Source organism: Apium graveolens, chromosome 2, assembly GCF_009905375.1.
Source record: "Apium graveolens cultivar Ventura chromosome 2, ASM990537v1, whole genome shotgun sequence".
In the NCBI taxonomy this organism is placed as follows: domain Eukaryota; kingdom Viridiplantae; phylum Streptophyta; class Magnoliopsida; order Apiales; family Apiaceae; genus Apium; species Apium graveolens.
Genome location: NC_133648.1, coordinates 239765816 through 239779897, shown reverse-complemented (window position 1 = coordinate 239779897; position 14082 = coordinate 239765816). Strand labels below are relative to the sequence as shown.

At 30.9% G+C, this 14082-nt stretch overlaps 1 protein-coding gene across 2 annotated transcripts; it reads left to right on the top strand.

Annotated features, from left to right (window-relative positions):
• The first annotated feature begins 1685 nt into the window (after positions 1-1685).
• LOC141706211 (uncharacterized) lies at positions 1686-5503 on the top strand. 2 transcript variants are annotated; one of them, XR_012568706.1, is made up of 4 exons: positions 1686-2972; positions 3080-3225; positions 4061-4103; positions 5451-5503. XR_012568706.1 is itself a non-coding variant. In XM_074509026.1 (2 exons), exons 1-2 carry the CDS (start codon positions 1747-1749, stop codon positions 3090-3092), a joined length of 1239 nt encoding a protein of 412 aa, XP_074365127.1. In that variant the 5' UTR covers positions 1686-1746; the 3' UTR covers positions 3093-3465. The 2 variants fall into 2 exon arrangements, 1 of the variants encoding a protein (XP_074365127.1); XM_074509026.1 differs by lacking the exons at positions 4061-4103; positions 5451-5503 and having other exon boundaries at positions 3080-3465.
• The last annotated feature ends 8579 nt before the right edge of the window (positions 5504-14082 follow it).

Below are 14082 nucleotides of genomic sequence, written 5' to 3'. Positions count from 1 at the left end.
GTCATACGACATCTACATATATAATCAAAATTGAATAAACGCATAATCATATCGCCGTTGAATCCTTCCATCTTGGATAGGCAACCAAACCAAACAATTTTTTGAATAAATATGTACATATTGTAATCCTTCAATTGTTGTTTTGAGCAATCGACCATAGATACATCACCATAAAAACCTTTATCATTGAATCATTACAATAGAAATCTCGCATATCTGCAATCTTGGACATGATGAACAACATGAGAACTCGAAACGAAAAGTAAACTCTCACAATTAAAAAGAGATCAAACAAAACCCAAATAAATTGAAAATTTATTGAAGGAAAATAAAAACTTAATCAAGAAAAACGAACAAGAAAGAAAAGGATTGGGGCTTTCCATTGATGAAAATCGATGGAAGCCCCTCACGAATTTTTTGAGACGGCTACTCAACTGGGAGAAAGAAGAGAGAGAAGGGGCTAGGGTTTTTTTAAAAATTACTTAATCATGGTACTCACTAGAAAAATTATATTACTTTTTTTCAAATTTTATATAATCAAATCTCAATTAATACGAATTGACTTATACTCTATGTAAACTTTATTTTCACATTAATTTCTATTTTTTAGTGTTCATCCAAGCATCGGTTTATTTTTAAATATTCGTATTAATGAAAGTTAACATGTTAGTTTAATATAACAAGTAAAATAATGAAGTGCATAACTAGAACTATAACTAAATTTATAAGTCATATTAGTAAAAAAAGAATACAGTGAAATTTTATTATTACACTTGATATTGATTTTTTTTAACTATATAATTTAGCAGCATTTATTTATTTTAATATGTATTTCGCACGGATTATTCTGAAATATAATTTTATACAAATTATAACTTGATATTATTTTTAAGATCAACCCCGTGAAGCATGCGTTACCGACCGATATGTTGAAATATATTTTTTTACAATATTTTGCACATATTTTTTGATACTTTGTTTGATCCTAAAATACGGTTGAGATTTTATACGTTTAGTGTTTAAAATTCTGGTGATGCACGTATTATTTTTAATATTATATTATTTTGTAGCGAATTTGAATTATTATTTTTAATATTATATTAATAATTTTTATTGAATTAATAAAGCGTTTTAGTTGAAAAGATGTTTATAATTAAGAAATTTTCGTGCCAAAGTAAAATAATAAGGTGTAGATTGAGGGTCTACTTGGAAAATCTTATAAGCCACATTATTGGCTTATAAACCCGTAACACTAACAGTTTAGACAAGTGTTTATCGACCCAACTCATAAGTTAAATTTACAATTTATAAGCTGACAAGTTAAATGTTAATAATGATATATTTTTTCTCAACTTATTTTTGATTTTTAGTTTGTCGACCCAACTTATAAGTTAAATTTATAACTTATAAACTTATAAGTTAAATTTATAACTTATAAACTTATAAGTTAAATTTATTTTTATAAAATAATAAAATTATAAATATTATAATAAGTCCGGTCATCGTACAACTATTTATTATCGTCTAAAGTCTTTTATTCCGTTTAAGTCATATATTACTTATTTTAATATTTGACGTTTAAGTCCTAAGTGAGTTTTTTAAGATTGGACAAACGGTCATTAAATCAGATATAAAGCGATTACTTATGAACTGAGGGGGATACCCATGCATACCCATATGTGGTTTTGATATTGAACCCTAACATAATAAATAACCCCCAACCCCCAAAAAGGAGAAGAAAGGAAGATGGAGGCGAGTCGGAGTGAAAGTTGTGGAGGATTGAGCATCGCAGTTAGGCTTATAAGAATGGCCGACGGCAAGTGTTTTTGGTTCAAAGCTATTCCACCAAAGAATTTGCGAATAAAATATAATGATCGTAGCTGCTTCATTCATTCGCACGATGATGATATCGTCAACTTTTATAAACAAGAGGCTGATCCTGGTGACTTTATTGATTGTAAGTATCCACTTTTATTTTGTCCATTTGCTTGTATTGGCTCTACTTTATACTTTGCTGGTGGTGATAAAGATTTTGATGGTGATGTTCGTGCTCTAAACTCTCAAGTAATTGGGCCTCCAATGCTTGAACGACCCAGTAACTATGCTCCTGTTCTGTCTCTTGATTGTAAAAACAATACTAGTCATCGGATGGGGTCGTTTGATTTCTCCGATCCACTTAGAACAGAACATACTCTGCCTCCACAACTACTCACTCCTAGGTACTGTCCCAAGATTGTTGCTGTTGGGGGTCAAATTTTTCTGTTTGGCGGACATGCTGCTTCCTCGTCGTATGCCCCGTTTGCTGAAGTGTTTAACCCCGCCACGGGTTTATGTTCTCCCATTCAAGATCCCCCTTTCCCTAATAGGATTGGGGATTCCCGTTTGTTTGTGGCTCCCTTCCTTGGCAAATATGGTGAAAAACATATTCTACTTATGTCTCACGCCTGTTTCTTTTCTTTAAATCCGCCCACTGGCCATGATTCCATTTCTTTGTATAATGTCGCCACGGATTCATGGGAGTCTTTCTCTGACCCCGGAAGAGTTTTGTTCCACAACTCCCTCCATATTGTTGGTCATCCCGTTCCTGTACCCGAGCAGGACTCTATCTACTGGTTAAAGGCATCCAAAAGGTCCGGCTACATTTGTTCGTATAACTGGAAAACCAAGGAATTCTGGGAAGGCCCTTTTATCGGTCTACACCACGAGCCACCATTTCATGACTTTGGAGAGTATCCCATGTTATTGCTTCATATTCGCGAAGATTTGTTTTGTGTGGTATGGCATAATCTTCTACACACGCCGTCCCGGTCGTCCATTACATCTGATAACATTTGCACACATATTCATTTTACCCTTTTAAGGGTGTCCAAGGAGGATCCTCCTTCTGATCGCTTGTTTTCTTTTGTTGTGGGTTGTTTTTCCCACGTGTTCCGCGAGTCAGCTGCATGTACTCTTTTTGACGGCTTTTGCTTGTAAGTAATGATTTTTTTTTCATTCTGGCACTTTGTTATTCTTATATGTAATAAACCTAATACTAATTCAACTAATTCATCCCCCCAAAAAAAAACCTTCCCTATAGGCAGCCGCATTGAATAAGCAAGATGGCATATGAAGATCACGAGGTAGAAGAAGGCTGGCTCAGATCTTGATTCTCAATTTTTCACTCATGTGGAGGAAAACTATCTTGTATCCCCTGGTTTATGATTGCCAAATCCTTGTTATTTGGTAAGATAAATCTTTGTTTTTGTTTAGTTTTCTTTGTTGGGGTGAAGTTGGCATGCCCTAAACAATTAACTAATGTTTGTAGAAATTGGTAATTTCTTGGCTATTTACTTAAGATGATTAGTATGCTTTATTTAAATCAGTTGCTGTACAAATGTATTCCAGTAAATGGTTTTTAATTCTGACGTATTGTTAACTTCAGATAATTCTGATGTATTCCAGTAAATGTATTCTGATCTTTGATTGTTTTGTTCATGGACTACACTTTTATTTGATGTAATAGATGTTTTATAACCACTGCAGTTTGGATATAGGTATATTTTCTTTCAATTTCTGTTAGATTCTTTATTTACTTGTGGTGTTTGAAGGACACTACTCTTACTCAGGCAAACTAATAATTAATAACTTCTATTAAAAGTAGGTGTTTGCTCCTTCTCTCTTGATTAGGTCATGTCTTGGTGGTTTGTCACGCGGTGAACCATTATGTTCTTAAAGTTTAAGATTCTGTTTTAGCTCCATAATTGTATTATACTCACACTGTTTTCGTTTCTGGAAGTAATTTTTTGATGTTTAACTGTAGAATATCCAGTTTGGTAGATTGTTGAAAAGAATTGACTTTGAGAAATATGTTCTGATGTGAAATTTTTAAATATGATTAAATACGCAATAGTTTTAAGAAAGAAGGTCAAGCTGAAATCTGTAGAGAACAGGAAATCTTTCAAAAGTTCAACGGCCCTTTACAATTTTGCAAGCATATTACACATTCCTACTAGTGGTGCAGTGTGAGTTTTAATTCGTTATTAGAATATTGAATCTTAGCGTGTTGGTTCTTTTGCAGGCAGGATATGTTGAGAAGATGTAGAGTATACAAGCTCCTACCTGTAATTTTTTTACCAGACCTGTTCATGTTATATTATATTAATCAAGTTACTCGTGTTTAGTTAGGAGGTGATTCCCAGAGATTATCCCTAAATGTTTAGTAATTGTTCTTTACATGGTCAAGTTCAGCCTTGTAGCTAGCGTCACGGGTGTAAATGAGACGAGTCAAACTGTTCATGAGCTATTTGAGCTCGACTCGTAAAATATTCGAATTCGGATTGGTAATAATCGAGCCAAGCTCGAGCTCGACTCGAGCTATTCGAATTCTTTATCAAGCCGAGCTCGAGCTTCAAATTACTTTGCCCGCGTCTATTATTTTAATTTTTTTATTATAAATATTATGTTTATATAAATATTTAATATTTAATATTTAATCGAATCAATCATGTTTTCTCGTGGATCTGTCGCATCTTGGTTGATTATTTGTTACCTACTACCATTTGAGTGTTTTGTGCATCAAATATTGAACATGCTCTCCGGTTCAAATCATTAAGTAATTGGTTCATATACAAAAATTAAATTGCGTCAATGATTCTCTCCATAAACTTTTAGCAGTTATATTATCTTGTTAGTAGCTGTTTATATGTTACTTCTGTAGTCTTGTGTCAGGAATAGCATATACTAATAGTAATAAGCACTAGCTAGTAGTGTATAAGATTTGTGTCTTACTAGTACTATAGGCCAGTAAGGGCATTAATGTCTTTTCAGAGTTAGTTACAAGACTTAGCCCATAAATACCAAGTCAGTGTAACATTTCTATCATGCTGAATGAAAAAGTGATTCAATTCCACCCCCTCTCTCTCGCACTCTCGCTCTCTTGCTCTCTCCCTCTCCCTCCCTCCCTCCCTCCCTCCCTCCCTCTCTCTCTCTCTCTCTCTCTCGCTCCCCCTCTCTCGCTCTCTCCCTCCCTCCCTTTATCTCTGATATACTCTCTCTCAATTCTCTTTCTCACTATCATATTTAGCTTATATCTACTGTCTTTTACTTGTTTATTTCATTTCTGCACTTATAAACATCAAAAACACCAAAACACGTTCAAATATATAAAAGTACAAAACTGAGTTCCTGACATCTTGTGCTTAAACAACCTCTTCTATAGATCTCAACTGTCAGAATTTAAATTCAAAGTTCCATGGTATTTTAATACAGCTCTAGGTTAATTGGTAATTTTTGAATGCATTTCCACGTTTTACTCTGTTCTATATATGTTATCCATGTGTTTGGTGGAATAGTAATTGATTATCGTCTATGCATAACACGGTTCTATTGTTATATAAGTTTCTATATATATCTCTTGTAAGGTAAAATAATATATTTATTGATCTATGATGCCATCTCTGTTCAAATAGTCATTGTACCAAAAAAGGAAGCTCGGAAGCATCCAAGAGGCAACAATATACAGGTAATAATGAATGAGTAAAGCCTTGAAAAATAATCTTGTATCCTTAGGATTACAGAACCTTCATACGTTTAGGTGCTTTTGATATCTCTGTTTGTATTAGTGTCAAGTCTACTTATATCTATAACGCAGAAGCAATGAAGTCCGCATGTGTGTTACACTTGCACAGTCATTTTTGAAAATGTATAATGCCATGTGACCGTCTCTGTCCCTTGATTACATGGCAAGCCTCATATTTACTCATTTCTTTGTATATGTATCACCCAGTAAAGGACAGAAATCCCTGGGCCTAAGAAATCTTGGTTACCTCACTTCTCAAAAGCTTCTTTAACTTATCTTTACATTAAAAAATAAGAAATTTTTTTGACTCCCTCTCTCCTCTCAAAAGTGTACTTAGTTTAATATCATTCATATGATGTAATCGCAGCAAGGGCAAAGTCTATATTTTGCTGGTTTTGATTAATGAAACTGTAGGATAGGACTGTATCATTCGCCTCTGATTTTTTGCGCTCTTATTAACGTATGTATTTTTCTCTAAATCAAATATGTTGGTTTCTTTAACAGATTGACACCAAAGATATTCTCTTTATCTGTGGCGTTGCCTTCATAGACTTTGAGAAAACCATCTCTGAAAGGTCATGATACTATTGTATACATTTCTCCGGTTTGTTCCAGTCTAGTTGGTTTTCTTCTCTTGCTGCATTGACCTTTTGCCCTAGCAATTTTTGTTTTTAAACTTGTACTAGTATAAGGTCTCAATTTTATACCCCTATTCTTAATGGAAAATGTCTAATAACAATAAGGTTCTTTTTTGTGACCTAGAAATCTTCAAAACTTTTACTCCACCATTGCTTTATTTGTTGAAAATTATGGACTGGGCAAAGTGAAAAGTTCTTTGTGTCACTATATTGCAAAGCTGTATCTCCTCTTCACCCATGTGTTTTTTTTCTTCTGAAACTTGAAGTCTTCTGCATGCTAACCTGGCGACAGGATTCTTCTATTGGATTTGGTGCAACAGTTCGTGCAAATATGAGGACTGCTAGTGTTACGCGAGCGGACACTGTAAGATCACTTATTTCCGACTTGGTAGAGTACATATATCTATATGTTTAAGCATACACGAAGACAGAATCAGATACATCTATTTACAGCTTGATGACAATAGTTGTATTCTGTGCAAAATATCATGGTTGGCAGGTCGAAAGTTATGAAGTGATTTTATCGCCTATGGTCTGATACATGAATTTATTGGGCGATTTCCCATTCTTGTTAACTTGTCAGCTCTTACTGAGGATTACTGGTTCAGGTTATTATTGGTGAATGTCTGAAACGCCTATGATTTGGTCCACACACATAAACAAAATGTGCTTGTTCAATCTAAGTATCTCTCACATAATTTCATGGCAAAGTGTTTCATAAAATTGCTATATTAGATTTTAAATCACCTGTAATAGAGTTTATGCTTGTATAAGTCATTCATATTCTTTTTAACTTAAATAATGTATTTGCTAGAGAGACCTTGCTTTATCTGTCTTCGCTGGCATCATCATTTTGTGTTAACGGTACCAAAAACTGGTTTACTGCAGTACAAAAAGATGTTTAAAAGGAATGGAGTAAGTAAGTAAGTTAGTATATTACTAATTTCATGCTTTTGTTGTGTTTTAAGTATATTAAGTTCACATAAACTTAAGCCTAAATAAATTCCTTATATTATTGGTATTACTAATTTCTCATCAATAAAATGCAACTTTATCACTTATATGTAGTTATTCCTCAGGTGAATCTGCATTTCATAAAAGGTGTTTTGAGATTGATAGCTTGAAAAGCAATAACCAAAAAAATGGGTGCTCGTGGTTTGAGGTCCTTGTTAGACAGCATGTTGATGGACTCCATGTATGAGGTACACGACTTACTCATTCAGCAGCTTTCACTACTGTATTGAATAACTTTTAATACACCGTACCAAAGGGATTATACATTTCACTATATAAATTGGTTAGGCGCCCGCCTAGACGGTCATTAGGCGGATTATACATTTCTCAATATAAATTGGGTATATTTAGGGGTGTTTGGTTGATGGTTAATGTGTCCGATCAACGGGAATCGGAACTTTAAACCCAAGTGATAGTGTTTGGATTAACAATTTAGCGATTGGGAATGGGAACCACATTCACTTTTGATGGGAAAATCAACCCATCATGCCCCTTGGATTTCCGTTTCATTCTCATTACCATTAACCCCATTTCCATTTTTGATTCTCATTCCTGCAATACATCCAAACGCCCCCTTAATATATACAATTATACATACATTTATATATATTATAATAATATAGATTTAGCCATTGCATACACTACCAAAGGGTAAATACTATAATTATATATCAAAGTATATACATAAATGTTATACCCAATGATACATGTTATATGTTTGTAGTTTGTGCTCCACACAATACACATGCATATGCGTATATATATATATAAATGTATGTATTTAACAGATAAAAAGAAAAATAAGAATATTACTTAATAGATTTGCTAGTTAATTAGGGTTAAGCGTGACGGCCATGGGTAGTTCGTAGTGTTTATTTGATTAAAATATACAAACATTAGACTTATTCACGTGATAGCCTCCCTTTTCTTCCTTTCACCTTCTAATAAATAACATGAACTGGGCTCTACATCTCTTCCTCGTTCAACCTCTCTCTTTATCTCACCACTTCTCCTCTCTCCCTCCCTCTCCTCTCTATTTAGACATCTCTTCGTTCGCCAATCCGTTGACTTTTCTGAATCTGGACTGTTTTTTGACCCGTTTTCCAAAAAATATATTATGTAGCAATTTGTGGTAATTATATCGGCATCATGAATTTCACCAATTTTTCAGCCGATTTTTATAACATTGTTCATATATACTAAATAAGAAGCAATAGTGATGATTATAATTTGTGATCTAGTACTTTGATTATTGGTAGACCTCTGCATGGGAATTTCCATGGAATCATATCAATGTATAGAAGATTATTGTAACAGCCCGCACTTCTGAACTATTAATTCCAAATCAAAACTAAAACAAAATACAATTTACCAATCCAAAATTCTATTACAAAGATCACTATTACAAACGTGCAGTTAAAAGTGGAAGTCCAAAAGTCATTCTAGTCCAATCCTAAGTCCTCGAACTCCAATCATATCCAACTCGAATCTTAGACAAAACCTGAAATATTAAAAAGATGAGCGGCAAAGCCCAACAAGAAAACAATTAATCCAACTAGTAGGCCAAGTAACGTATACACATATAACAAATAACGATAATCTATACGATAAATATATAAAACAAACACTTTCAATACATATTCTTATTCTTATTCGATACATACAATACACATACCACATAAACAACAATAATTCAAAATACATAATCCATGCCAAGACCACTAAACCCGGTGATAATGATCATAAATTTTTTGAAAACTGTCATTACAATCCGGTGACTACGGTCCTAAGTTCTTGTTCGATATTTTCACAAATCATGGCACACATCAGAGATTCAAAATTATCATCTAGACACCACACATATACATCGATACATATTCTATAACACATCATACTTCCAAATATATAATAACTTAGCCCAAGTTTTGATAATCAAATATACACGTATAACACAATTTTGAAAACACTAGCAAAATCGATCGAAAACTTACCTCAAAACATGACTAGATCTGAATATAGCCATTTTGACCCTCTAAACTACGTTTTCTTGAAAAACACGAAACACGAAAGTTGTAGAGAACGAAAAGATATTTCCGAAAAGTCCAGGATCATTGAGTTCCGACTTACGATGAATTTTCTACGAATTTTACAAGACTGTTGATTTATACTGAGAAGAGCCCTGCGAATTTTAATATTAAAAACGAGGAATACGAATAGTTAGTATTTATAATGATACAAAACCCTATATCTTAACCTACAAGTTATCCATATTAGAATCTGATCCAAATATTAAGCTCATTACTCTAATTAAATTTTAAATCATAATCCTTATCTAATTTTAATCTCTTTTTATTCTATTATTCTATTATCAATCTAATTTTAAAAATTACGAGATATTACAATTATAAATAAAAATAAAAATTACAATTAAAGTGTAGGCCTAAAGTGTAAGCGTGAATTATTGATTCCTTTCTCTCACACGGGCAAAGGCAGTATATGCTAATTAGGGGTGAGCAACGGGTCAGAACCGAACCGGAACCGAAAGAACCGAGAACCGAAATAGAAATATTTTAAGAACCGAATCAGACTCGTTTATATGTAAGAACCGAACCGGAACCGAACCATAAAATTCGGTTCGGTTCTGAACCGAAAGAACCGAATTTATATTTTTATTTCATATTTATTTATTTTGCATATTATTTTATATTCTAACTTTTTAAATTTTAACTAGTTTTGATTATGTATTAACGGTAACTTAGTAAAAGAAATTTTTTATTAGTGGCAGATCATTTTGAATTCGATTACTTTCTAATATTTAAGAAGAAAAATATTTATAAAAATATTCAAAACTCCATAAATATTTAAAGAAACGAGTAATACAATACAAATCATATTTTTCTTAAAATTTATTAAAATATTATAAATAAGAAAACATTATACGTAATATATATACATATATTTATATATATTTTTATATTTATTCATTTATATACGGTTCAGTTCGATTCTTACGGTTCTAGTATGTTAAGAACCGAACCGAACCGAACCAAAATTTCTAGAAAGTTTAGAACCGAACCAGACCCGAATTAGTTAAGAACCGGACCGAAACCGTAATTTTTTATCGGTTCGGTTCGGTTCTCGGTTCTCGGTTCCGAACCGGAAAATGCTCACTCCTAATGCTAATATACGTGCAAGAATATTGGAGATGCTCATTTGCGATATTCAATGGAACTAGTTAGATTCTATCAATATCAGGAATATCATGCCTCAGACTCATTTCTCTCCTGTAGAATAACTAGTTGACTTTTGACACGTTTTTTAAGGAACTAAAAAAACATATTTACATATATTTTTTTTCAATTTTTTTTCCTGAATTAAAAATTTATATTTATATTTTTATTTAAAAAAATTATAAAAAAAATGTACAAAATTACTTTTTTTTACACCTCAAAATACGTATCAAAAGTCAAAGCGACACTTATTTTGGGACAGAGGGAGTATGAATTATAAATTTTGGTTCTTAGGGGTTCTAATATTAATGTTATTTTGTTTTAGTATAAAAAAATATTCTTACCTTTGTTTTTTACCTAAATATAATTCATGCAATAGCTTCAGAAGAAAACGAATTGTTATCATTTACATTAATTAATGGATTCTATTATAAACTAGCCTCAAAACCGTGCAAGGCATGGGTCTATTTATAAATTAAAATAATTTCTCGAACGAACTGAGACATGTATTAAAATAATTTTGTAATTAAAATAAGGTAAATGACAATATTTCAAATTTAACTAAATTTTTTATAGTAATTTTTAATTTTGATAAGAACATGTACATATGTAAACTTGTATGATTTTAACGAAATAGCCGTATAATTATTAGACAATAAATTGGATAAATATCGAGAAGTATAAGGTAAACATATGATGCAATCCTATTAGTATAGGGTAAAAATCAAGTATAAGGTTTCTTACTTTTTTATATATAAAATCTATGATTATATATGTGGGTCATTACTCGATGAACAATCCTTTAGTATTGTGTAAAGATCAAGCGTAAGGTTCTCTTACTTTTTCTTTTTATTCATAAAATCTATGATTACATACGTAGGCCATTACTCAATAAAAAACACTCTTATATGCAGAATCGTGGAGAACCCTTGATTTTATTATAGAATCGCATTACAAATTGTAAAATTTTATTTCAAAAAAATATAAGATTTGATGCTAATCTAGAATAATTATATTTGAATATAATAAAAAATAACAATTAAAATTAAAAAAAATTGAATTTACAGTGAAACAATTTTGATAAGTGTGATATCACTTTGATTCTACCATATAACCATTTTAAACCTTTTCATTAAATTTTAAAGATTTTTTAAATAAAAAAATTATGTAAGTTGAATTTTTAACTTGGTAATTAAAATTTGTAATCACATGAAAAATGAAATAAATTATAAATTTTATATTTTTAAGTAATAATTTTCCACGGTTCTCTATATAAGAGGGTTTTCCATGAAATGCTACCCTACATATGTGAGTTAATTTAAAAATATGTATAAATTTATAAATAAGATCTAGATAAGCACCCCGCACGAGCAAACATAACTTAAAACTAAATATTACTTATAACTATGTTATGCCACATGATAAATATAACAAACTTAATAAAATAATAATATATACTAACGATTGATTTTGATCAGTGTCCGATTAATCATTTCAATCAATCTCCAATTATCTAGATTAATCCCTTAACAGTGTTTGCACCTATTAACTCTGATTTCCGCTTTCTGCGATATCACGTATCTTAAAATTTTTAAGTTAAAATTATAAATGTTTTGTAAATTTAGTGTGTGATTGATTAATTATAATTAATTTATAATTATGTATATATATTAGGTGTCCACAGATCGGGTTGGTTGGATTGAAATTGTTTTTTACTTTTTAAATCAAGCCTATTGAAATACTTTAAAAATTATCGAACCAACCAATGAAAAATAAATTAATAACCCAACCATTCTCACCATGTTTCAGTTTGTGTTGGGTTGGATCAGCTTGAATAAGTTCAATAAGCTTACAAAATTTAAATATCAAATTACGCACAAAAAATAAAAGACTTTTAATTTATAATATTATTTCTAATATTTAGTTTTGATTAATAATATAATTTTAGTAATGTAGATTATATTGTAAGTAATATGTGTACGTATAATGTAATTATAAACCTATAAATAAAAGTAAAATATAGTGTGCAATGCATAATTAGATATAACATATACACACATATTAAATAATCGAACAAAATTTAAAATATAAATTGAGTTAAGTTGGCTTAAAGAACATAGAAAGCCAAACCAATCATCTTAATTCATTTTTTTAAATCTAACCACATATTTAATTTTTAAAGGCATTTAATCTACCAAAAGAGGGTCAGGTTGTTCAAAGTAAAATATAGTGTGCAATGCATAATTAGATATAACATATACACACATATTAAATAATCGAACAAAATTTGAAATATAAATTGAGTTGGGTTGGCTTAAAGAACATAGAAAGCCAAACCAATCATCTTAATTCATTTTTTTAAATCTAACCACATATTTAATTTTTAAAGGCATTTAATCTACCAAAAGAGGGTCAGGTTGTTTCGTCCGACCGAGATTGTAACTAAGTACATAGTTATACATAAAATTTCAAAACCTGAAAAAAAAATGAATCACATAAGTAATATAAACTAATATTTTATTAACTTCAAAGTTAAAATAAAAAAATCAGGTTAAAGGAAAATTGTGATTTAACTAATAAGATTTTTAAAACAAACTTGAAACTCAATTTATCACAATAGTTATGACATGAAATTCTAAAAAAGAGGCTGGCGGTTCAATACTTAGCTAAAACAAATTCATCTCATTTTGCATAAATAAAAAGATATGAAATAGGATATCAATACCTACACCATAATGCTTAAATCAAACCCAACAATCCATCATAGTTTTATCCAAAAAAGATAGCAATTTGGTGCATATTAATTGTTGACCTCTATCTATTAAAACTCTGAATACTTCTATTCTTATTGATTTTGGAAGTTACAAATAATACACCGTCTTAATGGGTCGACGTCCTTCTCGAGCCCATAAACACAGATACAAGACTCGGACAGTGCCTCTGCACTTCCGACCGGGTGTAACTCTGATATCATTTATAACATCCAAACCCACCATTGAATGCATACTCGACCTAACAACCATCATAATTCAATCCGAAAAGGCTAAAAATTTGACACACATTAATTATTTACTTGTATCAATAAAGGTCCCGAATACTCTTTTTCTTTTCGATTTGGTATGTTACATGACACCTTTGGAAATATAAGAGGCTTAAAAGGTAACTTCGTAGTTATTTTATTGATTTTCTTTGTCCCTAAATTTAAATTTATTTCTTGTTATATTATTAATTGTGTTTAAATTTTTAGTTTAATTTATTTTTTGTTACAAATTTGTTTTATTAGCTTTTTACAATAAATTATGTATCATTTTCACTATACCAATATTTAGATTATATATTTTAATTAATAGTAAAATTATTTGATTTATTTACTCAAAATTAGAAATGACTTCAACATTCCTATATTTGCTTCGTATACTTGAAATAGTAATGCTAGAGGTACAAAAAAAATTGCAAAAAATTGTTACAAATTGACGTGGCAGGGGTGTCGTGGCATTATGAAATAATTTAATTGGTGCTATTAGTGTGAATGCATGAGGTCAATTTACATTTAGCCAATAAAAATCTGACACGTGTAATTTTGTACCTCTAGTATTTTTCTATTTGAAATAATTTTGTAATTGAATAATTTTAAATTAGA

Bases quoted from the DNA above. Each gene is read 5' to 3' on its own strand.
- LOC141706211 (XM_074509026.1), top strand. From the start codon at position 1,747: ATGGAGGCGAGTCGGAGTGAAAGTTGTGGAGGATTGAGCATCGCAGTT.